Below are 25,849 nucleotides of genomic sequence, written 5' to 3'. Positions count from 1 at the left end.
CATGGAGGGACTAGGCTCTGTGGGTTGTCTCCTGTCCGGGCCCCTCCTACGTCTCACCAGGTCCACTCCTGCTCTCACCAGAGCGAGGGACCTGTGCGTTGCACCAGAGTCCCAGCACCAGACAGAACCTATAACCTATTGGGTTTCACAGAGAGTTCATGAGCAACGATGCGTTCAAATACACCTCAATCGTACTCTCAATTGTGCCACTGCAATCTGACAAGTGCTTTAAATTGATGTCAGTGTCAGACATGTCACTTGATGTCAATGTCAATGTCACGCATGCACGCACGCACGCACGGACAAACCCCACACACCTCTCCCTCTCTCATGGAGGTTATTGACAATATATAAAGTCCAACACCAACTTTGATGAGGCAGCATTGCTTTGTTTAAAAAAATATATATAAGGTTTTCTCCATTTCCTGAATAATGTATATTTTCATTTCCGTTTAATTTCCATTTCAGTTTAGTGGTTTCGTCCCGACAGCAGAGATATGATTGCATGCATGTATAATACTGTATATGCATATACAGTATATACAGTACATCTTGCACGTTTGTTGAGATGTTTGTTCTTGTCGCCGTCATAAGCTGTGTTTCCATAGAGATAGAGTTGGAGTGGGAATATGGCTCAGACAGGAACGTGGGAAGTATTCATGAGGCAGTTATGTTGATGCATGCATGCACACGGCTATCGGCACATATGCACTATTATCAGGAGGCGTAGTTTGCATGAAAATGCAGTCATTTTATTGTATTATTGTCTGAGAGTGTGTGTGTATAGGTTTAGGATAATCTATGAGATTGTACCGCTGCACCTCTGTATTAACAAGGCTCATTTATCACCGTCTCTTCACTTATAGCTTTCACTCTCTCTGTCTGTTGTCTATCTGTCTCTCTCTCTCCCCTCTCGTCTCTCTCCCCCCTCTCTCTCTCCTCCCCCTCTCTCCGTATCTCTCTCTCTCCATCTGTATCTCTCTCTTCCCTCTCTCCCTATCTCCCCAGCTATCTTGTATCTCTCTCCATCTTTCTCTCTCTCTCACTACAGTAGATATCTCTCTCTCTCTCTCTCCGTCACCCCCCCCCCACACCTCCCCCCCCCCCCCCCCTCTCTCTCTCTCTCTCTCTCTCTCTCTCTCTGCGCCCATGCATCTCTGTGACGTGGAAACCAATAACACAATATGCTATAAAAGTATTGTTCAATATATAATGCCCTTTTCTTCTGACCCCACTCGCCCAGGATACACACACGCTCGCTCGCTCGCTCGCTCACAAGCACGCACACGACTTTCAATCTAAGAGTCTCACCCATAGAGTTATATGGACGACGGTGCTCTGAGCCACTAGATCAGTGGTTCCCAAAGTGGGGTCCGGGGACCCCTAGGGGTCCTTGAGGGAGTTCCAGGGGGTCCCCAGCTAAATGATAGTTTGGAACCAAATGGACACTTATGGGTTTGTTACTCTGATGGTGTTGATTTTACAATATAAATTTGGGGTCCCAGAGATATAAATGCCATTAAATGGGGGGGTTCACAGACTAATGCATGTCAAACCGAGGGGTCCTTGAAATTAATCAGGTTGAGAATCACTGCTAGAGCCGGGGGGAAAAAAATCTTCTCTTAAGGGGGTATCTCTGGCATATCGTTTCAAATGGGGGTCCGCTGGCTAATAAGTGTCAATTTTGGGGGTCCTTGGACCTGAAAAAGTTTGTGAAACCACTGCACTAAGACGAGGCTGGGCCAATGAGTTAAAACCTCTCCCCCTCCCTCGGTTATTTCCTCCAACCACGACAGGTTCTGCGAAGGCTACAGAGGCCAAAACGTTGTGGGTTTTTTTTTACCCCGCCTTGGTAAATAAGGTTTTTGGCAGAGCTTTCAAAGATTAAAATAGGGTACATTTTCCATCCAAAACGCAATTCATAATTATGGGTGGGGTCAATAACCTCTGCATCCACGGGATGCAGCTGCACTACTGTCCTGTTTGTCTGTTTTTTTTGCTAGCTTTAGTGCTAGTTAGGTTTAATCATTTCTTCTTCTGTTTTCTACATGAAAATAACCACTGGGCTTTCAAAACGGCGTGCTGACTTTCATTCTTTCTCTTGCACAGGTTCTGCGAGGTGGCCAAGGAGAACGGCATGGACGTGTTCCGCGTGTTCGACTCTCTCAACTACCTGCCCAACCTGACGCTGGGCATGGAGGCGGCGGGCCAGGCCGGAGGCGTGGTGGAGGCGGCCATCTCCTACACGGGAGACGTGTCGGACCCCATGAGGCAGAAGTACTCGCTGGAGTACTACATGAAGCTGGCCGACGAGCTGGTCAAGGCCGGCACGCACGTACTCTGCATCAAGGTGAGAGAGAGAGAAATAATTGTAGTGGAGTACTTTCCAGGGTATAGGCCGTCGACACGGGACCTCCAGAGTTCTCGGGCACTGGCATTCTTCTCTATCTGCGACCAGGTGCCTCCCAGCCTCTTGGTGTCTGCCTGGAGATCCCTCTGTTAGACCAGGTGCATCCCAGCCTCTTGGTGTCTGCCTGGAGATCCCTCTGTTAGACCAGGTGCATCCCAGCCTCTTGGTGTCTGCCTGGAGATCCCTCTGCCAGGTGTTTTTGGTTTCTCTTCCCATGAGGGTTCCATGTCAGAGCCTGTCTGGTCCTATTAGACACTGGCTTGCGTAGTGTGTGCCCGTAGTGGAGTAAATGTACATTATTTGCCTCTGAGATGTAGTGGAGTAAAAGTATTGTAATTTTACTTAAGTACAGCTACTTAAGTAAATGTACTTACTTTCCACCACTGTATGCGCAGAGTTCGCAGCACGGCATGAAGTGACTGTAAGCTGTTTGCATAGCCAACACAGAAATCTAAAACGGCACAGATGCTTACAAAACTCTATATTAAAATGGACCTTAGTTAGTGTCTATTCTTGTGACGAAAAAAGACGATCTACAAACTCACAACATAGCGTTTGCGGCACTTTGTGAGCTTGTAGATCTGCTATTTTCAGCAAAAATATGTGGCGCAGAGGTAAAAGATGAGGGGAAGGGACCAAGGATAGATCCCCTGAGGGACCCCATAGTCAACGAAGTAACACTGAAGAAGAATGTTCATGAAATCAGCAACAGAATATAAACAAACATATGATGTACACGTATAAATATAAAAGGAATAAAACAACCAAACTATAATATTTTAAAAGTTTTTGTTATAGAAAGGCCTACAGTAGCATTAATTTGTCCTTATACCAGCTCAGTGGACCTGAGACTGGAAGGTTGGGGGTTCCAATCCTCCACGCCTGACACTATAAAATATGTGTATGATTTTAGTTTTAGTCGTAGTCTCTTGAATAGTATTAATTTAGTTTTTGTCACATTTTAGTCACCTGGAATGTCTTAGTATTAGTCTAGTTTTAGTCGATTAAATATCATAAGATTTTAGTCGACTAAATCTACAGTTGATTTAGTCGAACAAAATGCATTTTGTCCGGCCTTAATGCCGTCGTAATGACTGTTTTTACACTTGCTGAACATAGCTGATCTACAAGCTCACAATGTGACGTGTTGTGGGCTTGTAGACCGGCTATTTTCAGCATGCAACTAATTGTAAAAATGACTTATAGTGGATCTCTTGTCCGCTAGTCCCTTCCTGACATTTTAGTCTAATTTGTTGACGAAATTGTCAGTATATTTAGTCTTAATTTATGTCATCATAGCTTAGTTTTCATTTAGTTTCCATTTAGTTTTCGTCAGGTAGTCGACGAACATTTTTCGTCTTAGTTTTAGTCAACGGAATCAACACTGTGCTCAGTGCCTCCCTACTCCATACTTAGATCGGGGGTAGAAGTCCCTGCGACATAATAGTGTCATGTCCAGGCGGTGTACTACTTCTACAACTCCTCCAAACTTGGTGTCAAAATGGCGTTGTGGCACACCAATTCTAAAGCCATTTTAGTATAGTAAAATGTATACTGTTATACTACTAGACATTTTGGCCTATGGAGAGTGCCCACATTGTGCTAAGTGGCCTTCTTTGCCTCAGAGCTGAATGTAAGCTACAATTTGGGAGGGTTGTTCTGCATGTAAGTGCCCGAAGGAGATTCATGCTCTGCTGGCCACCATCCTTTCATCAATACTAATTCCCCTAGCCGGCTGGTGCATAGAATTGAGCCACTGTCCGTAATAGGGGCTTAATTTTCAAATGTTTTCCAGTGAGAATAGCTAGATCTGCAAGCTCACAAAATGCTGTGATGCTGTCCTGCTCTTTGCTTGTAGATCAGCTATTTTCAAACATTTCAACATTGTATTTATAGTAGTATAAATGGGCTTTATAAGTGATTGAAATCAGGATTGGATATTGGATATTATTGGACATTATATCTGATCTCTTAGAGATCTTTAATTACGCAAGGTGCTCATGATGAGTAACCCATTTAGACCTGAGGATGATTCTACAAAATGTCTTTGTGACTGTTTTCAGAAAAAAATATGTTTCTATGTCAGTGGTTTTCAAACATTTTCATGTGAAGGATTATATGTAATTGGCCGCCGACGCCCATCTGAAAATATGTTGTTCCAGGGACCCCCACAGAAGCAAAGATTTGAGTTCTGAAAGAATATATATTCAAAGATTTGCGCCACATTTTCACGATTTTTCAAAAATAGCAGACCTACAAGCTAGAGTGCCGCGCTATGAGCTTGTAGATCTGCTATTTTTCAATAGCTAAAGTATAACAAATCTTAATTAAAACACCAAAAGGGGTTCCCTCCCAATATGGGTTGAGGCGTTTACTAACGATATAAGATTGCCTCGCTATTTTCCATTTTTGGAAGCGCCCCAGGTGTTCTAGGGACGCTTGCTAGGGCCTCGTCTGCCGCGACCAACCACGTTGGCTTCTGTTCTAGCAATGGCCTTTGCACGCTCTTTTCTGAGAAACTACAACACTGTCCGTGGTTTTGAACAGTTTGCCGACGTTCGGAGGTCATTTCTGATTATCCGTTGATCGTGATTGGAACTTGGCCTTTTATAGTCGAGCAACTATTGCTTTAGCATCCAAAATGGCATCAAAAACCTGGACGCGCGTCATAGTGCAATTGCTTCTCATCACGTGGCACCCGAGCATCACCACTTTTGTCCACCAGGTGGCACTCATTGTGTCAAAACAGAAGAACAAAATGGTACATAAATCCAAATCCGCCCATTTACATTTAAATCTATGCTCAGGCGTAAAGTAAAATGTATGTGAAAACGCATAATTAATAATCTGGTGAGCTGCATTTCTTTTTAGATGAAGAAGATAATATTCCAAACAGAATGCCAATTCCAAACAAAGAGTGGTTTAGTATTAACAGAGATAAGTTTATCAGATGTTGAGGACACGAACTCTGTCCTATAGTTGTAACTAATTGTACCAAAGGGTTGTTGGGGTGAAGCTGCATCCCAGGGTACCCCATAGATTCTGAGAGCAGTGCGAACGCTTGATATAGACAAACCACAAGGAGCCTGGAGGAGGATAATCAGACAGCGGATTAAATGAGCAATCAATAGACAACCGTTTCAGCATGCAGCGCCAGATGGATAGTGTGTTGGCAATAATTGGACCCATGCGCGATTTTACAAGGTAGGACGGTCCTGAATCCTGATTGGAGAGGATATAGCATTTTCAGACACTCGCCAAGATGTATCTGATGTGGAGTCCAAACAGGCATTGATCGTTCTTAATTCACTCCTTGAGTCCTTTGTCAGCCTTCTGATTGGTCCCTGGACTGACTAACCAGCAGGCTCTTTCTGCCTTGTCTCGCCCTGTACTGGTTCCGTCTTGTTTATGGTGAATTTGCTAATTTAAAAAAAACTAAAAACAAACATGATATGCTGAGTCACCGTGCTGCACCTGTGTTGTTCCTTTTTACTGACACCAAGTTTACAATAACAATTGAGTGCACGGAATATCAATACGAAGCAACTGAAAAATGTTATTTCAATGGTAGTGGATGGAAGAGAGAGGATGTTTATCCCAACCACGAAACGGCAACCAATGGGTGCGAAGAGGGACACAACCACGGGCGGGACTTGACAAAGGGTGGAAGGCCCAATAAGATATTTTAGAGTTATATGTAGGGAAAGGCCACCAGCGGTTTTATGACGAGAAAGGGCGGTGAAGCTGATCCTAGGAGTTTTCCCATTTCAAATGAATTTCCTGACCTGCACATTATGAAGTAAGATGGCCGAGTAGACTTCAGTGTATTTTTAGCCCATTGATGAGAAACACAAGATTTGGGAAACTACGACCGAGTTTCAGTTCCCATTTAGATCTGAAGCCGATTGTAAAAACGCCTTCTAAATCCTGACCAAGTTTTCTGAAATTGAATAATAATAGTAACAATAATAATAATAATAACATAGTTGAAAGGTATAACAACGTATATACGGTAGGTGTTCCACGTTTATGACCTCAGTGGCCCCATTTACATGCAGAAATTCATTAGTAATGAATGGATCCATTCCAGTGATCAGAATAAAACTGCTCATGTAAACACCTCAATTGGAATAGAATATCCCATTCCGAATACATTTTCATTCCGATCATGGAGGGGTGGTATATACCGCTTGAATCGGTATAGATCTCCATATAAACACTTTATTCCGAATGATACTGCGGGAGTTTGGAGTTATTTTACATGTCTGCCCTTAGTAAGAAATGGCACCGAGGAGGATGCTCCTGTAATTGTAACCCATTTAGGACTGAGACCAGATTCTAGAAAATGTCTTATAAATCATAACAGTTTTCTGAAAAACCTGTTTCTATACGAGTGGTCCTCAAACTATTTCATGTCAAGGACCCCAAAAAAATGTAATTGGCTGGCGACCCCCATCTGAAAAATATATTGTTCCAGGTACCCCCAGAAGCAAATATTTGAGTTAAAAAAAGTTGTATTGTACTGCACTGCATTTTCAAACTGTTGATGAAGTACCATTCAATCATCAGTCATTGATGTCATTATTTATCCCAGTGGTTTTCACTTTTCACTTTTCAACCCTTTTTATCTCAAGGTCCACAACAACCATTTTCAACATTTGAGCCACAGACAGACTACCTCAGATTGAAAAATATGTGTTTGGATAAGATTTAATCCACAATTCCATGCTGTACTAAATGAAGTAATGCTGCGAGAGTGCAGAGTATAAGAAGTATTAAATTAATGTACTAATGTTATTGAGACTGACTGTTATCCAGACCACTGATTGAGATTAACCACTGATTTAGTCAGTTAAAACTCATTACAGGCCAGCAGGGGGCGCCGATAGTTCAGCAACCATCACCTTCACCACCCAGCTAGCAAGTCATGGCGCGCCGCCTGCGGGAGGCGGTCGCCGCGCGCCGCCGATCGTGTCCTCCGCCGGGCGCGTCGCACGATGTGGCCGCGTCGTTCTTGATCAGCGTGTGCCGTGCGCGCCGACGCGCGTGTAGCCGGCGCCCCGCTTCTCTGCCGCGACTCGAACGTCAGCTACCGAAGGCAGCAGCAGGACAGCGTGGAGCTGTCTTATGACACCCCCCCCCCCCCCTCCCATATTGCGACCCCGCACCCCTCCTCCCCCATGCTCACCTCCCTCCCACATATTTATAGAAACATAATAAAGCAGCAAATGTATACTTAATTTTGTTTCTTTATTAGGAAAAAAAAGGTTACAATGAAATAATTTAGGCACATAGAAAAAATATGTAAACAACCAAGTTTAGAATACAAGAAAACAGTCATACCATTCAAACACTTTAACCATCATTGTTGGCTCACGAGCTTGTAGATTTGCTATTTTTGAAAAATCGTGAAAATGTGGCCCAAACACAGTGAACGTTTTAACTAAAAACTGCAAGGATTTAGAAGACATTTTGTGGAATCAGTTCTCAAGTTTAATTTCTATAAAACACCAAGTCTATTCTGTGTGGAGTTAGTTATGTAGCGTAGGCCCAGTAATGTTGCAAAAACAGTTACACAGCAATAAACAGAACACACAATCGAGATTCACCTTTTGAGCAAGAAATAGTGCAGCATACATTCAAGAGTCCATTTGGAAAACCCTATAGCGGTGGGTTTGAACCCTTTTCATGCCAAAGTTATTCAGCATTTGAGCCACGGACCACCGTTTGATGAGCTGCCTGCCATGCCTGTCCGTTTCCTTCCTTTATGAAGCCTGACTGGTGGTGGCCGCCAGCAGAAGTTCCAAAATGCACCCTGTCCAACGTCTCCGGCTCTCAGACCCCAGGTCCCTGTCACTGAAGTCCAAGATCCAGTGGTTTTAGCCACTTTAACCATTATTTAAAAAGCTGTAAGCTGTTGAAAACGAGTTTGCTAATTTTGAAACATCGTGAAAATGTGGCACAAATCTGTAAATATATATTCTTTTGCTGCAAACGTTTTAACTAAAATCTGTGAGGATTTAGAAGACATATCAGTTCTCAAGTTTAAGTGCTTAAGTCTTTAAAACACCAATCTGAGTGGAGTCAGGAGTTTCTGAGCGTAGAAATGTGTGTATGTCCCCGTGTCTGTATGTCCGAGCACGGAAAGCTGGGTGCGTTCCTTGAGGTCTGGATGTTGCATATAGTAGAGGGTCAGGGAAACCCGACTGGTGGTAGAGCAGAGGTTGCATTTGAAGTCGATAGGTCTTCCTCCAGCGAAAGCTCGTCTGAAATCACAGAATTAATTAAATAAATTATTTTCACCTTAATCATTTCTCTGGCTTGTGATCCATGACTTAACAGTTGCCCTGTGGGTAAAACCCAGCCATTTTCTAATTTCTATTCCTGTGCTAAAATGTGACATGTGACAAAATGTGAAAATGTTCTTACCATTATTATTATCCATCACCATCATCTCCACGTGACCTCCTCATCTGTAATTTGAACAAAATCAAATACAAAATTGATATGGATTGCATTTGTATAGGGCTCACAACACGTGAGCTTGTAGATCGACTATTTTAAAAGCTGTTAGCTGTTGAAAAATAGCAGATCTACAAGCTCATCTCCCTTCTACACCTCAGTCATTTAAAATGTCATGATGGTAACAAATTAACAATGGTACACATTTCAAACTTGAGGCAAGAGAGCTTGTAGATCGGCTATTTTCAGCAGGATCCAAAGGCCAATATATACAGACGTTACACAAAATATATGGCTTAACCTTGTTATGTAGCTGCTGTTGTTGTTGTTGCCATGATGTAACTGGAGTAGAAACCAGGTCAGGGTGGTAGAGAACGCAGGGTTCCAGTCCTGAGAAGTTTAGACAAAGACAAAGATACAAAATTGAAATTTGTTTTCAGTAAAAAACGTTCAGTTGTTTCAAAAAGTAATTACTTAATTCAGTGGTTCCCACCAAATAACTGTTCAGACAGAGCAGAGACAGGGCAGTTTAATAAAGATTCAAATTAGCATTGATATTTAAGTCCACAGTCATCACAGTAGGCCTATACTTACTTTAGAAAATGCGTTTCATGGTGCAAGTTCAGGAACAAAGAATGACAAAAAATGTGATTTACAGCAAAAATGCTGTTTATGTAGCCTATACACAAGCAACGTATCAAATCTTATTCAATTCGAATAATTGTGGACTTTTATCAACATAAGAAGACGTTAGAAAAGAACATCATGATACATTATTATTGTTCGCTACTAAACCATTTTACTTCTGATGAGGTTGCTTTGTTTCCCCAGCTTTCTCTTGTTTTTAAGCCTGTTAAAATAGCATGAATTATACGTTTGCTAACCCCCTTCCAGACAATAGATTAGCTAGCTAGCTAGCTATAGCTACCGGATCGGATACACCGGTAATCTATTCCCTCTGCTAGCGTTAGGAAACGAAACGATTCTAACACGTGCAATTACACGACACACAGTATATATCAGATATAAAAATACACTGACCTTTCAACTGAATTTCTCCGGAGAAAAACTGTGTATAACTAATATAAGCATTTGTTGGGCAGTCGCACCGTCTTCTGCCTCCACCTTAGCGTCGAGTCAACAAAAACAACAACACTGCAATGCATGCCGGGTGAAGCCTTGGTCCCAGGCTTCACCATAGAGAGGGGGGGGCTTCACGGGTGAATTTACTGCACGACCACAGTAAAGTGTTACAACTTACAATTACTATAGTCTGCAGGTACATATTACTAATACAAATTAAAACGAAATATAGCTGCAAGAAGAAGTAGAAGAAGAATCCACTTATTTATATTCAATAATAGTTAAAAAAAAAAAAACCCATAATAATCCTACAAAATATAATATTATTATTATTGATTTATTTTATACATAAGATGCACATCCTTGTCTGAGAGAGAGAGAGAGAGAGAGAGAGAGAGAGAGAGAGAGAGAGAGAGAGCGCGCAAAAGAAAGAGAGAAGAGAGGAAGAGAGGGGCGGGGGGGGCAAGCCTCAGGACAGCGCCACGAGGGCTGTAAATGCACACTGTTGCGCAGAGGAATGAAAATCTAACTGAGGCGTGACCGTTTGTCGCGGGGACAGCGGGGGGAAGTCCAAGCCAGCCCGGGCGTGCTACGCTGTGAAGGCGACAGCGGGAGGCGGTAGCTAGCGGGGAAATGTTAGCTGGGCACCTGGCTGTTTATTTGGCTGTAGAAGAAGACTGCCTCCAGGCAAAACAAAAACAATGGCGAAGGTGGTCGGCTGGTCGCGTCGATCGGATTAATCACTCGCTAAGAGTCTTTAGATGCATTCATATTTTAGATGCGCGGTCATGGGGAAGAGCTATTGAGTCACTAAACACAGTCGCTGTATTTATCCAGCGCGATTTGAAATGGGAAAACTCTTAAAAAGGCCTAGAAAGGCATCATCCATCCACTACCTTGCACTTTTTCCAATGCATTGAGGCTGAAGGGGAAGCAATGGAACACGGAGCTATCGCCCGAGGGGAGCTTTGATTAGCGGTAAGCTAACTTTATACTTAGTTTTATCATTAATTAGAGCGCGCCGCTATTTAACACCGTATCACGTTAAAAAAAACCAAGGCCCAGGCGTCGTTGGCGGAGTGGGATCTCATTAAAAAGACGTTGGTTCCACGCGCCAGACAAGGTGCCCTTTTGTTTGACTTGAGCACCTGCCCCTCAAAGTCTCAGTGCACGCCAATGTCCAAGCAGGGATGGCCATTTGGAGACATTTTATGTGCGCAGAAATGTTCTATTTTACCCATTCGAAAAATACAAATATACCAGTTCTCCCCCCCCCAGTGCCAGTGGGCCTAATGAGGCCAACTCCTTTCACCTGGGCTAGGCTCTGCCAGTGGGCCTAATGAGGCCAACTCCTTTCACCTGTACAATTTCCAGCCTCTGCCTCCGCCAATTGAGGCTCAAGGTTCATGCACACATGGGCACATACACAGATCTCCATGTGGGACATGGCTGACAGTTAAAACGGGTGCTATGACAACATATATCATTAGGTTCCCAAGTTGCATCGTTCCCAAGTTGGCGGGTGGCCGACTGTGACGGGCACAGGATACATGATCTTGTCCAATTATGGGAGTTTCAGTTTTGTCAGTTCAATTGAAGGAACTTGTTAGAATAATTTTCTTTGTGAATCCCCATGGGGAAATAACATTTTTGACATCCAGTCCTTAAGATCTTCCAGACAGTTTATTTAACAGAACAGGTTTGCAGAGATGTTGGTCTTCACCACAATTGCAGAATGTGCACCGTCTGCAAAACAACAATGGAGGGAGATTACAGTATGACTAAATTCAATATACAGTGAATGACACCAAATGCAGCGTAATACAAACAAAATAGGATTGCACCTAAAATTGTGGGCAGTGCATATGTTCACTACTTATGGGGGAGGGAAATGAAACAATGGTCACCCCACACACGCGCGCACACACACACACACACACACACACACACACACACACACACACACACTGCTGTGATCTAATGGAATGTGGTGCTCTGTGACTGCCAGCACTGCTGAAATCCTGTTGAAATCCTGATTGAACATTTTCAAATCATTGACTTGAACTTCTGCCCAGACATTTTAGCGAGGCTGGTATTTACGTAGGTTTTATTTTGATTTGAATGGCAATGTTGGTTGGAAGACGCAGATGATGTGATATAAATAAACCATCATGAAGAAAAGAACAGAACCGTTCTAGAACCAATGTTCTGTTGGTGGAAAGAAGTTGATTTAGTCGACTAAAATGTATTTTGGCGGTGGCTTGATGTCGTCGTAATGACTGATTTTGCACACTGAGCTTGTGTATCTGCTATTTTCAGCATGAAACCAAGGTGTACAATGACTCTTGTCCACTAGTCCCTTCCTAACATTTTTAGTCTAGTTTTAATTTGTCGACGAAATTGTCAATTATATTTTGCCTTACTTTTAGTCATCATAGCTTAGTTTTAATGTAGTTTCCATTTTCATAGTTTTCGTCAGTGGCAGCCGACAAACATTTTTTTCGTTATAGTATTAGTCGACAAAATCAACACTGTTTCCTTACTCCTCTGTCCTCCCTCTCTCTCTCTCTCTCTCTCTCTCTCTCCCCCTCTTTGCATCCACTCTCTCTATATATCACTACACACACACACACACGCACACACACTGCCCTTAAACTGACCCTTGTGCTGTACTGTGCATAATGGTTTCGCGCGGGCCATTCAGGCGTGCACATGAAGCTCTTTGTTTTGCCGCCGTCATATTTTGTCCCTGTTGACCTGCTCTTATAACTCTCTCTGTCTCTCTCTCTCTCTGCCAGGACATGGCGGGCCTGTTGAAGCCGGAGTCCGCTAAGCTCCTGATCGGCGCGCTGAGGGACCGCTTCCCCGACATGCCCATCCACGTGCACTCGCACGACACCGCCGGCGCCGGCGTGGCCGCCATGCTGGCCTGTGCCGAGGCGGGGGCCGACGTCGTGGACGTGGCGGTGTGTATATATGCACGCACGCACACACGCACACATACACACGTACAGTATGACGTACACGGATACACACTTTAATTAGCACTCAGCATCACGGTTTCATGTTCATCACACTTACTGTGATTAACACGCAACATACATAACATACGCCACACACTATTCACCTATGTTCTTTTCAGTAATGTCAAACAATGAGCTCCCCTGACATAACACAGTCTACATAAAAAACACAAGAGCATATATATATACACCTCATGCACGAATGAAAACATGGCAGTTAAACTTGACTTTGACTCACATGCTAATTAAACTTGACTTTGACTTGCTAGTAATAATAATAATGAACATGCATGTAACTGCTGTCCTCAGGTGGACTCCATGGCCGGTATGACGTCTCAGCCCAGCATGGGAGCCATGGTGGCGTGCGCCAAGGGGACCAAGCTCGACACCGGTACGTCAATGCAGTCAGTGTCGTTTTTGGCAGCACATTTTAGTTTTAGTCACAGTCTCTTGCAATAGTTTTCGTTTAGTTTCAGTCACATTTTAGTCATCTGGAATGTCTTAAGCGTTAGTCTAGTCGACTCAATCTACGGTTGATTTAGTCGACGCCACCGTTCTATTTTCCAGGCATTGCCGCGCGGCAACGCCTGTGCCGCGTCGCTGCGCACCCGGTGTGTGTAGGGCTTTAGACGGGCCCTCCGCTGTCCAGTCGCTAGTCTTGTTAGATTTTTATCTTACCTCCCGTTGTTGTTGATCGCATCGGGAGTGCTATTGTTAGCTGCTACACACACATTCACAACAACATCCATTCCGTCGGTAAAAGTGCTCCGGGTGCTATAAACGATGGGCACATTTTATTAATGGATTAAATAACCCCCGGGCCCTTAAGGTGTTAATGGTGTACATTGACTGACCCAAGTACCGTCACAATGTCACATACCATGGCGTGCAAACGGATCGTACAGCATCAATACCGCCCTCTGATGATTTGTAAAGGTTGTTTGCGAGAAGCCCTTGTATACATATAGGCCTATGACCAAATCAATCTGAACAACCAATAGATGACCGTAAACAGAAGCAGTACGTCGTTGATTCTGATGCACTGTAGGGGCTGAAAGACACAGCTATATGTACATACAGTATGCACAGGACATGTGACTCAGTCAGGAGGTGTACTGTAGGACTGGCCATTTGCCATCGGAGTGCACTCGGTTCAATCCCCAGCTGCAGTGTTGAATTGTCCTCATGAGCAGTGTTGTTTTTGGCAGCAAATTTAGATTTTAGTTTTAGTCATAGTCTCTTGAATAGTTTTAATTTTGTTTTAGTCACATTTTAGTCACCTGGAATGTCTTAGTGTTAGTCAAGTTTTACGTCGACTAAATATCATACGATTTTAGTCGACTAAAACTACAGTTGATTTAGTCGACTAAAATGTATTTTGGCGGGCCTTGATGCCATCGTAATGACTGTTTTTACACTTGCTAAAATAGCCGATCTACAAGCTCACAACGTGTCGCGCTGCGACACATTGTGAGCTTGTAGATCTGCTATTTTCAGCATGCAACCAAGTGTAAAATGACTTATACTGGATCTTTTGTCCACTAGTCCCTTCCTAACATTTTAGTCTAGTTTTTATTTGTTGACGAAATTGTCAGTATATTTAGTCTTAGTTTTAGTCATCATAGCTTATCTTTCATTCCATTTCCATTTAGTTTTCATCAGTGGAAAAAGGTAGTCGACGAACATTTTTCGTCATAGTTTTAGTCGACAAAAACAACACTGCACGGTTGCCTGGACACCATCGATGGGTGATTGGGGAACGCACAGTGTAAAGCACTCTGGGATAAAGGCACTGTGGAAATGTCAATCATTTACCATACAGACCCAGTGTTTCCCCAAAACATACAACCGTGGCCCATTTGGGGTCATGGAGCTGTCATGTTTTGAGTCACAAATAAATATTATATATGTTTTTTTAGTTCAACCACAACATGGTTATTAGTATTATAGTCCCGACCGAGTCCAGACTGCAGGGAGACGTGTCTCTGACTGCTGAGATGTTCTGGGACATTATAAAGGGCCGCCCCCAAAACATCAAAGGAAACGGCGTCTCCCAGATGATGAGGACCTTGCACAGCTGGTACTCGTAAAATGCACAGACCGTCCTGCCACCAATAAGAGCAAGAACATCGATTCATCAACACGTTGAGTAGCTGATCTTGCGGATTCTGCTTGTAGCTAAAGCATCTAGTTATTTATTTATTTATTCGTTACAGACAGACAGACAGACAGACAGACATACAGACAGACAGACAGACAGACAGACAGACAGACAGACAGACAGAGTAGATAGAAAGGAAGGGGCTATATATATGCAGGCTTGCAAATGAAATCTGACACACTTTTAAAAAATGGAACACTGGTTGCATCGCTCCAAATAGATTTATGAACCGCGTTCAGACAGCCAGATATGAACGGGGGAGGGGAAGGGGGTGCAATGAAGGGTCAGTGCATTACTGTCGGTTCCATATTTTTTTGCTAATGGTTATTATTCCCCCCCGTGGGTGAATTCTGGAGGTCAAGTGCAGTAAAAAAACAGGATGTGCAAATAGCACAATAATGAACAAAACAGAACACATAATGAGGTGTCTGGGTTGGCGGGTTGGGGTATACGGTTCCTGCCCAACACCGTCATAGACTAGACTGGAGTTCCATTACTCAGCAACATGGCAGTGGCGCTTGAACAAACACATTATGCCCCTTCCTGTATACTTAATTCACAGGTATATAGGACCATATTCACGCTTGCGGCAATGTTGGCATTTATGCATTGAAAAAGCGTGGTGGCATTTCAATAACTTAAAGAGGGACTGCCACATTTTTTTTATTTTTCCAGTTTTTCATGTGTCTATGAGGTGACAGAATGTACTTCATTAGTCACCCTGGAGTCGCTTGTATGTGCAATGGTTGTATAAACTTTGTATTTAGGGTTTCTTCCTGGAGGCTGAACCCTTGACAGTCAAACGGGCCAATGAAATAAACAGTAATATAGTGACATCACACTATCAGCCCCTCCCCTAACCCCTCCCACTTTATCATACAACTACAGCTGTGGGTGCGGCTTCAGTTCAGGTGGATCACCACCCATCACCACCCACCAGGCAAACCAGGCATACTTAATGAACTGCTGGGCGTGCCCAGATAAAAACAACATTTTAACAAATACACTTTTTTTGAAAAAATGATACCTCCTTATATAACAATAAGACCTGATGATTTTAGGGTGGAAAAAATCACGGCACTCCATCTTTAATGGCAAGGTGGCCATGGGGGTAGATGAAAGGGATAGGGTCCAAAAGGAAGCACGCACATCTCCAGAAATTGTACAAGTGCTGGTCAAAAATATACGTCAGGTACCTGACGAAGACACCGCAAGGGTCGAAACGTTGTACCAAATAAAAATGTCCTGGGAGCAGAGGAACGGTGTGCCTTCCTTTTCATTGTCAATGAAAGGGAAACGGGCACGCCATTTCTGGAAGCCTGCATGGGACTACAGTTATATGCACAATTTCAGCGCAATAAAGCCTACTGGCCGTGTCCGCAGATGGGAAGCCGGAAGGGCAGAGTGTTCTCTGTCGCTTGGTCTGTGACTCGGGGCACCTGATCAGCATGCAGGGGCGTGGATCTGGGAGGGGGGACAGTGTGTTCCCCCCCGGTGACTCTGCCATAAGAACCAGCTGGTGACTTTGTGTGTGGTTGCAATGTTGTTTTCGCCGACTAATATTAGGACGACTACATTTTTTCACTGGCGAAAACGAAATGGAAACTACATGAAAACTAAGCTATGCTGACTAAAAATAAGACTAAATATACAGTATTGATCATTTCGGCAACAAATGAAAACTAGACTAAAATGTTAGGAAGGGGCTAGTGGACAAGAGATCCAGTATAAATAAAAGGCAAGTCATTTCACACTTGGTTTCATGCTGAAAATAGCCGATCGGTAAAATCAGTCATTAAGACGGCATCAAGGCCCGCCAAATACTAAAACATGCCAGGTGACAAAAATATGACTAAAACTGAATGAAACCTATTCAAGAGACTAAAGACGACTAAAGCTAAAATAAAAATGTACTGCCAAAAACAACACTGCATAGTATTCGTATGGAGGGTGAACTGGCATGCTAACTACATTTTGGGAAAACAACGTGGGTTTGATTTTAGCGACGCGTTGTGATCTTACGTAGATCTTCTATTTTCAGCATGCAACCAAGTATAAAATGACTTATACTGGATCTCTTGTCCACTAGTCCCTTCCTAACATTTTAGTCTAGTTTTTATTTGTTTGACGAAATTGTCAATATATTTAGTCTTAGTCATCGTAGCATAATCTTCATTTAGTTTCCATTTAGTTTCAATTTAGTTTTCGTCAGTGAAAAAAGGCAGTCGACGAACATTTTTCGTCATAGTTTTAGTCCTCAACACTGCGACACCCTGCAGCCTCTCACTCAGACTCACTACTGTATGTCCTTAGATGCTCCATTGCAGCGAGCCGCCAGTCCCAGTGTGTCATGGTCCCAGTCCCAGTGTGTCATGGTCCCAGTCCCAGTGTGTCATGGTCCCAGTCCCAGTGTGTCATGGTCCCAGTCCCAGTGTGTCATGGTCCCAGTCCCAGTGTGTCATGGTCCCAGTCCCAGTGTGTCATGGTCCCAGTCCCAGTGTGTCATGGTCCCAGTCCCAGTGTGTCATGGTCCCAGTCCCAGTGTGTCATGGTCCCAGTCCCAGTGTGTCATGGTCCCAGTCCCAGTGTGTCATGGTCCCAGTCCCAGTGTGTCATGGTCCCAGTCCCAGTCCCAGTGTGTCATGGTCCCAGTCCCAGTGTGTCATGGTCCCAGTCCCAGTGTGTCATGGTCCCAGTCCCAGTGTGTCATGGTCCCAGTCCCAGTGTGTCATGGTCCCAGTCCCAGTGTGTCATGGTCCCAGTCCCAGTGTGTCATGGTCCCAGTCCCAGTCCCAGTGTGTCATGGTCTTCTAGGGCAATTAAGCCCCGTCGGTCACCATTGGGTGCTTTGGTATTTGGGGGCAGCTGGTGTCATCATCACGTGTTGTTCCTCAGTCACAGCCACTCATCACTCAGAGTACACACACACATGTCTACAAATGTCTTCTAAATACAGATAGTTTTCTTGAAAATGTCAGTCTATGTCAGTCGTTCTCAAACATTGTCAAGGACCAACACATAAATATGTGTAATTGCCAGCTGCCGACCCTCATCTGAAAATATGTTGTTCCAGGGACCCCCCAGAAGCAAAGATTTGAGTTAAAAACGTTCGCTCTAAAAGAATACATACTGTACTGTAGATACAAAGATCTGTGCCACATTTTCACGATCTTTCAAAAATAGCAGGTCTACAAGCTCAGAGTGCTGTGCTATGAGCTTGTAGATCTGCTATTTTCCAATAGCTAAAGTATAACATAATGCTTATAAAACATCAAAAGGGGTTCCCGTCCAGAATGGGGGTTCCAACTCCATTTCATGCAACCATTCCAGTGGCGAACATGCTCGGTGAAATGAATAGAAACTCAGTGGTTTTGTTACATCCAATTTGATTGGACATACTGTAACTGTCATTATTTGGTGATACAAAAGGGCACAATATAGCACTTTCCCCCGACATGTACGTCATTGTATCACAAAACATTGTATAAAGCCTGAGTGAGGCACAACATTTCCATTGTGGTCCTCGATCTGTCTTCGCACAAAAACATCTGTCCGTTGTTCATTTATTCATACGGCTTCCATTTGAGGCTGTTGTCGGAACGGAACAAACCACGCTGCTCGTGCACCCGTCTACCCACAATGCATATGGACACGCACAGACGCATGCACGCACGCGCACGTGCACGCGCACACAGTCCTTAAACTGACCCTTGTGCTGTACTGTGCATAATGGTTTCGCGCGGGTCATTCAGGCGTGCACATGAAGCTCTTTGTATTGCCGCTGTCATATTTTGTCCCTGTTGACCTGCTCTTTTACCCTTAAATGTACTCTCTCTCTCTCTCTGAGGCAAACGATTCCAGATCAACTCAGATGGATCCCCCTCACTCTGTAATACTGCATTCACTTTCACTCTCCAGCTCTCTCTCTGTCTCTCTCTCTCTCTCTCTCTGTCCTCTCTCTTAATCTCTGTTCAAATACATATATATTGGTTCATCTTCCATAATACTCACTTTGGCAATTCAATGTCTCTCTCCCTATCTTGCCCCTTTCTCTGTATTGTTTCTTATTTTTCTTCTTAATGTACTTGTCTTTAACCTGTCATTTTGTTATTTATGTGGACAGCTGCGGACGCAGTGCGCTCACACGCGTGTGCGCGCACACACGCACACACGCACACACACACACACACACACACACACACACACACACACACACACACACACACACTGCATGCACAACTGCAAGTGTGCAGTTAAACTTTTCTGCGGACTCACTATCTTTTTACGCGCGCACACACACACACACACACACACACACACACACACACACCGTGAAGCATACACCCACCGTTGACTGATAGTCTTCTCGATGTCTCTTATCTGTTTACGTGACAAGACATTTATTGTCTTTTGTGTCCTGCTTTTGCCAAAGCTGTGTCACGCAAGCATGCGCATAAACACACTCACACACACACGTGCACATCTTTTCACTTACAAATACACATGAGCTCACAGGAGCACGGTTGAGTGATGGTTTGTTTCATTAAAGTTGTTCTGACGTCTCTTATAATTTTATTTGACAAGGCATTTCTAGCAGACGCACGCACTAACGCACGTCGCACGCACAGTCTTCCTTTTATCAGTGTTACCCCCTTTTCTGATCCTGATTCTGGTATGCTACTCTCCTTCTGCCAACCTAGAGAGAGCCCCAAACTGAGCTCATGGCTTCCTTCAATGCATGAGTATAGTGAGCAGGCCGCTTATTCTCACCAGTAGGACGTATAGCGTGTGAAAGGAACACGTTATTCCGACCAGTTCCTTTCCCCTCCATCAGGTGCACCGTCTGAACAGGGGGAGGTAGTTCAGAGACCAGGATTACCAATGTTTGGAACTATAGCCCATACAGTAAGCGTGTCGCCATGCACTCTCTTCTTCTACGGCTCTGCCGCTGACCAGAGTGCAGAGGAGGAGAGTAGCGACACGCTTTGATCTCGCCGTAAAGCGGGTGCCTGTGGGCTATAGTTCCAATCATTGCTCCTATGGCTGGAACTATCCCATTGAGATAGAATGAGCACTTCCACATCAACGCTAGTGTCGCCACTCTCTTACTATATTACTCTGTCGCTGACCAGACTGACAGGTCAGACGCTTTTTTGATGTCCCCCATAACAACAACCATTTTAGTTCCTATACCTAGAACTAACATTATGTAAACGCAAGGAGACCTGATTGTTACTGGTATAAGAGATACCAAGAGACTACACAGTTTATTCTATACACTCTATTGTGATATGAAGTGATATCAAAATAATTTTATTTAAAAATGATTGTAGAAGCATTTTTCTTTATAAAGAACCAGATTTTATCTTTAATGTTTTTTCCCCACAATTGAGTCTTTGGAAAAATGGGGGTCGTCTTATAATCAGAGCACAATACGGTATTCTGAGATGGGGGTCGGCAGGCAAATACATATTATTTTGGGGGTCAAATACATATCATTTTTGGGGTCCTCCTTGTCATGAAACAGTAACATACTGTAGGTTTTGTCAGTAAACTGTTATAGGATTTAGAAGAGGTTTTGAAGAATCGGCCTCGGCCCATAATAGTGGGTTAAATATTAATAAAAGTATTTATAAGTATATAAACCTTATACAATCATCCTGACTGTTGCAGAACACCAGAGACCCTGTAGTTATAACGTGTGTGCGTGTGTGTGTGTGTGTGTGTGTGTGTGTGTGCCCGCACACAGGTGTGCCACGCATTAACTCCTTAAAACCGGCAAAGCATCTAGTAGTACATACATCGCTATACAAAAATCCAGACGTACTGTATATATTATCTCGTATACTGTATATGCGCGTGCTGCGAACTTGTATAAATCAGCTGGAAAATCTTGTGTGCGCGCTACGGATTCGGAAGGCACCTGTAGAATGTGGCCTCGGGTCTTAATGGGTTAAAGTGATGTAGTAGGCCTATCGCTAATGACTCGTATTGATGGCCGCGAGTGAGTGAGAGAGAGAGAGTCTGCCGCCCCGATTGATTGATCGATACATTAATTGACGGTCACGGAGCGTTCAGCAGCGTGAACGATAAACACGTACAATAGCTCTCTGTGTGTCACGTAATGGTCCTCTTCACTGCTCATTTTACACGCACCATATAAATCCCTAATGAGGCTCATCAAACTGTCCATATTTCAACACGTATAACTGATGAGATATTCTTATCGGGTGACAATGAACGGGGGACCCTATATGCTGTCACAGCGGCACTAGAGATCATTTGGGTTCTTTTTATTATTTTTAAGCCTGCGTGATTAGTAGGAACGGACCGACTTGCCGCATTTAACCTGTTTTAGACCTGAGCTCGATTCTACAAGATGTCTTCTGAATCCTGACAGTTTTCTGAAAAACCTCATGTTTCTCTATCAGTGGTTCTCAATATTTCATGTCAAGGACGCCCAAAAATATCTGTAATTGGCCGTCGACTCCCATCTGAAAGTATGTTGTTCCAGGGACCTTCCAGAAGCAATTATTTGAGTTAAAAACTGTTCGCTCTGAAAGGATATATTCAAACACTTGGGCCACATTTTCACGATTTTTCTAAAATAGCAGACCTGCAAGTTCATGAGCTTGTAGATCTGCTATTTTTCAATAGCTAAAGTACAACATAATGCTTTAAAACACCAAAATGGGCTAAAGATTACTCCCCATTCAGGCAAAATGGGCTAAAGATTACTCCCCATTCAGGCTTCCGATGCATCAACATGGGAAATTGTGTTGGATTTAGAAGGCATTGTAGAACTTGTGCTTGCTCTGACATATACGTATTCCACTACGAGGTTTTGCGATGTTCTATAATCTACAGTATATATTGTGAGAATCAGCTTCTCTTTTTTGTGTGCTAAAAGAGTGGCTTTGAGAGATGTTTCACTGTATGGAGCAACTACTTTAGATTGCTTTGCCCACCTTTGGAGTTACATAACGGCAAGGTAACTAGAGGTCTTAATGGGTTAATCCTAACCCTAAACGCACGCAACGCCACGTAGTCGGATTAATCATGGGCAGTCCTCCTCAGTAGAAACTGGCTAATGTCTAAAGGAAAAACAGGAGTATATTTAGAGTGGTTTTGAAGGGGAAAAAATCCAAGGTTGTTAGGAGAAGGTGATTTAACTCATTTTAGTCTAGATTATTCCTGATACTATTCAGGGTTTCTGTGCCATCCCTGTGGCACACAGAATACTATTGTTGGCATGCTCAGAACCAACTTTCACGGATTGAAATCCGGGCAAAATAATAATAATTGCATCAGTTTCGAACTGCTTTTATTTATCCATTCAAGGTGTTGAATGTTTCATTGAAGGAACTACTGTTGTTGTTGTTGTGGTGGTGTTAATGATCAGTTCCACTGAACGTGGGCTCTTTAATCTCACAAGAGAAGAGATCCGTTCCTCTGTTGATCAGTACAATTACATATTTATCACTTTCCATTGGCAGTGAAGATAATTCAGACAATCAGCCAATTCAACTAGAGCCACGTAAGCACAGTGGATCTAGTTTGTTTGTCTGAAGAAACAGCTGAGTGCTTTGTTGTTTGAATGGCCTGGCGCGCGCTGTCACGTCTGCATTTCAGAGGGTTTAATTTCATATAAGAGAGCGCAGCTTGTCATTCATGGGTTCCATTTCCTGTGAGAAGCGTCCAGGAAAATGATGATTTTGTGCAATTTTCCAAGCGCTGGGGGAAAATGGACCTAATTACCAACCAGGCTTTGGCAGACTGCAACATGTGCGGGAAAAAAGAACACACACACACAAAACAACCCATGCACATTAATTTCACATTACATTCATAGTGGCATCGTTTTTCCAACTACAGTGGAAGTGCACAAGCACATTCTGAAGTATAGTTACTGTTAATTACCATAGAGGATAAATGCTCCCCGTGTCATTTAGTGAAGAAGATCACAAGCCTGAGTTTGTCACATTACTGTAGGCGTGCCCATCTGCCTCATAGTTAGTTAGCCGTGGGTTTCCATGCAGGCACGGTGCTTTTAAAATTGAAGCATGTTGTTCTTCTCCATCACAGAGTTCAGAGAGAGTGTCCGTTTCCATGGCGATCCCCGCTTTGGTGCACCCAAGATGGCCACCGCTGAGTCGTCATATAGGCTATAGACGAGGGGTGGGCAATTTTGACGATGGAGAGAGAGAGAGAGGGCCACTATATTTCCACACTCACTCCAGAGGGGCCAGTGGCCACATTGCATATTACTGTCGTAGAAAAAATAGCCGACCTACAAGCTCAAAAACGGTTGGAATAACGTGTTCCTTCCATGCGCTATATGTCCTACCGGTGGAAACTACCGTCTGTCGGGTGACAAGGAGCGGCCTGTTCACTCCTCATGCAAGGAAGCATGAGCTCTGTTCTTGGCTCTCCCCGGGTTGGCAGATGTAGAGTATAGCGCCCAGGATTTCAGCTTTAGGCAATTGGCACCGGGTGAAAAAATGGGTTACAAAATAGTGGGATAAGATTTTGGAATTAAAACAAGGTTGTTGCATTTCCACATGTACGTATGTATGTACTGTACACAGTACTGTACATAAATATTGGTGTAGTGGCATTGTAAATGTGTGTATATCACTCCACTGTCATTTTTTCTTCTGCTTTTTATCACTAGATTTTGCAGAGTGAGCCATAACGACCCAGTTGTAATGTCCCGTTGGTTTTTCAATTTGCAGCTGTGCTTAACAGTCAGTCAGCGAGCTATTGCGTGGAGTTTAATTCCTCTGGTGGTATTATTTTTTATGTGGCGTACACACATCCACATCATTATGGCAACATTACTGTCACAGAGACTTGACATATTTCCGTTCTGCTGAGCTGGTCTTAATGGCGTCAGCATTGCAAGTCTTCCCTTCATTGTAACCAATGAATACTTTGCCGTCATTAGTGTAGTAATTGATGGTGTTGTGTTGATGTTATTTTATACAGGCTGTGGCATGTTTGAACAAAGTCTTGTTCTCCCCATCTGTGGCCGGCACCAAGCTTTTATGTCATAGCATATGTACCGACGTTTGTACATCAGCTATTTTAGCAAATGTTGTGCGACAGCTTCGTACATTTTTAATTTGCTGTACGTTTTGGATAAGCAGACAAAGAGAACATAATGTATTACAGTACAATCATATTTTAACGTTGCCTTTGTGGGTGTGTGCATGCAAATTATGCCTGCCATGTAGTTTTCAGTTAAATCAATGTAATTTTGTGTAATTATATTTTGGCGTCTTATAAACCTGTAAGTGATGTTTCTTGACTGACAAGACAGACAAGACATGAACATTAAATGTAATTCATTATCCAATTCCCTCTATTGCACGCATGCATGCACGCACACACACGCACACAGACACAGACACACACACACACACACACACACACACACTGACAGACACGTGTGTCTTGAGATAATTGCTGGCCGTTCGTCATCATATTTGACAAGCGTTTCATAGTGGTTCTGATCATTAATTCTGTCTGTGTGCTGCCGCTCTGTTTCAGGCGTCTCCCTGGAGAACGTGTACGACTACAGCGAGTACTGGGAGGTGGCCAGAGGCCTGTATGCGCCGTTCGACTGCACCGCCACCATGAAGTCTGGCAACGCCGACGTCTACGAGAACGAGATACCCGGCGGACAGTACACAAACCTGCACTTCCAGGTAGGACCACACGCTCACCAGGGACGTGCACGCGTAGAGACATCAAAGAGAGCTTCAGCCACCTGCCCTTTTACCCCGTCTGTAAAAAGGGTGTTCAATAGCACTGATTTATGCAAAAAAAAAATCAAAAACCTCAAAAATTGAGTTAGGTGGTTTCCTCCTGATAGCAACGATATGGAGTTTCATAGCCTGGCGTAGTGATTTCACAATTGTGTATTGAGTCAAAGCAAGACAGAGTAAGACATACGCAAAAAAACGAAACTAAACAAAAACGCCTGAAGAGTTTGACAATCGTTCTTGTGATCAGCTAAAAGCTAAACGTCCAATTAAGGGTTCTTGGTGGCAGGCTTGAAGCTGTGTCAAACATGCCGTAGAAACCTCACACCTGTGACTGACAACCCTCTTGGGCTTACATTAACCCATTTTGACCTGAGATTTTTCAAAAAAAGCATAACATAATGCTAACACCAAAAGGGGTTCCCGCCCAGAATGGGTTAATGTCTCTAGTCTAGATGCATGGTACATTGTCGAAGTCATGCTATTACAAACCTAAGAGAAAATATGACACTAAAATATATATGGTTCTTCTTCTTATCTTCAAAGATGTTCTGGTGTTTTTCATTGGACCAATGTCTCTGCGCGATACTGCTATGATCCTTTTCTTTTGCGTGAACATCAATGTCAGTGTGTTGGCGTGTGCCCCACAGCTGTAAATGTGCTTAACGTGAGAATACAGTGCGATGCGGGGTGAAAGGATGACTTGTGCAGCTACCGGTGGAGGCAAGGCTTGGAAAATAGCAGAACAAAAATGTTTACTTACACCTCAAGGGCTCATGTGTGCACGTTTGCTACACGCAATGTGGCACATATGGTGCACGTTTTGAGTCTCTGCACCGTCCGACACCTTGTACACAGTTGTGCTCAGGAACTCTTGTCAAAGACTATTTGGTGCAAAACAAGTGCCAGCGTACAACTTGTCACCTACTGCAGGTGTGAGCTC

General features: G+C 43.5%; 1 protein-coding gene across 1 annotated transcript in view; it reads left to right on the top strand.

Annotated features, from left to right (window-relative positions):
* The window catches only part of LOC308334920 (pyruvate carboxylase, mitochondrial-like), a 378,126-nt gene that overhangs the window by 298,939 nt on the left and 53,338 nt on the right, over window positions 1-25,849 (top strand). The window contains exons 17-20 of the mRNA XM_080791818.1: window positions 2,110-2,350; window positions 12,754-12,921; window positions 13,288-13,369; window positions 24,692-24,849. Coding sequence (XP_080647944.1) covers window positions 2,110-2,350; window positions 12,754-12,921; window positions 13,288-13,369; window positions 24,692-24,849 — 649 coding nt within the window. The remainder of the gene's footprint in view (window positions 1-2,109; window positions 2,351-12,753; window positions 12,922-13,287; window positions 13,370-24,691; window positions 24,850-25,849) is intronic.

This window comes from Protomyctophum bolini (genome assembly GCF_963924005.1).
Source record: "Protomyctophum bolini genome assembly, chromosome: 20".
NCBI classification, from domain to species: domain Eukaryota; kingdom Metazoa; phylum Chordata; class Actinopteri; order Myctophiformes; family Myctophidae; genus Protomyctophum; species Protomyctophum bolini.
Note: the sequence above shows the minus strand (reverse complement) of the source record. Positions and strands in the feature narration are given on the sequence as shown.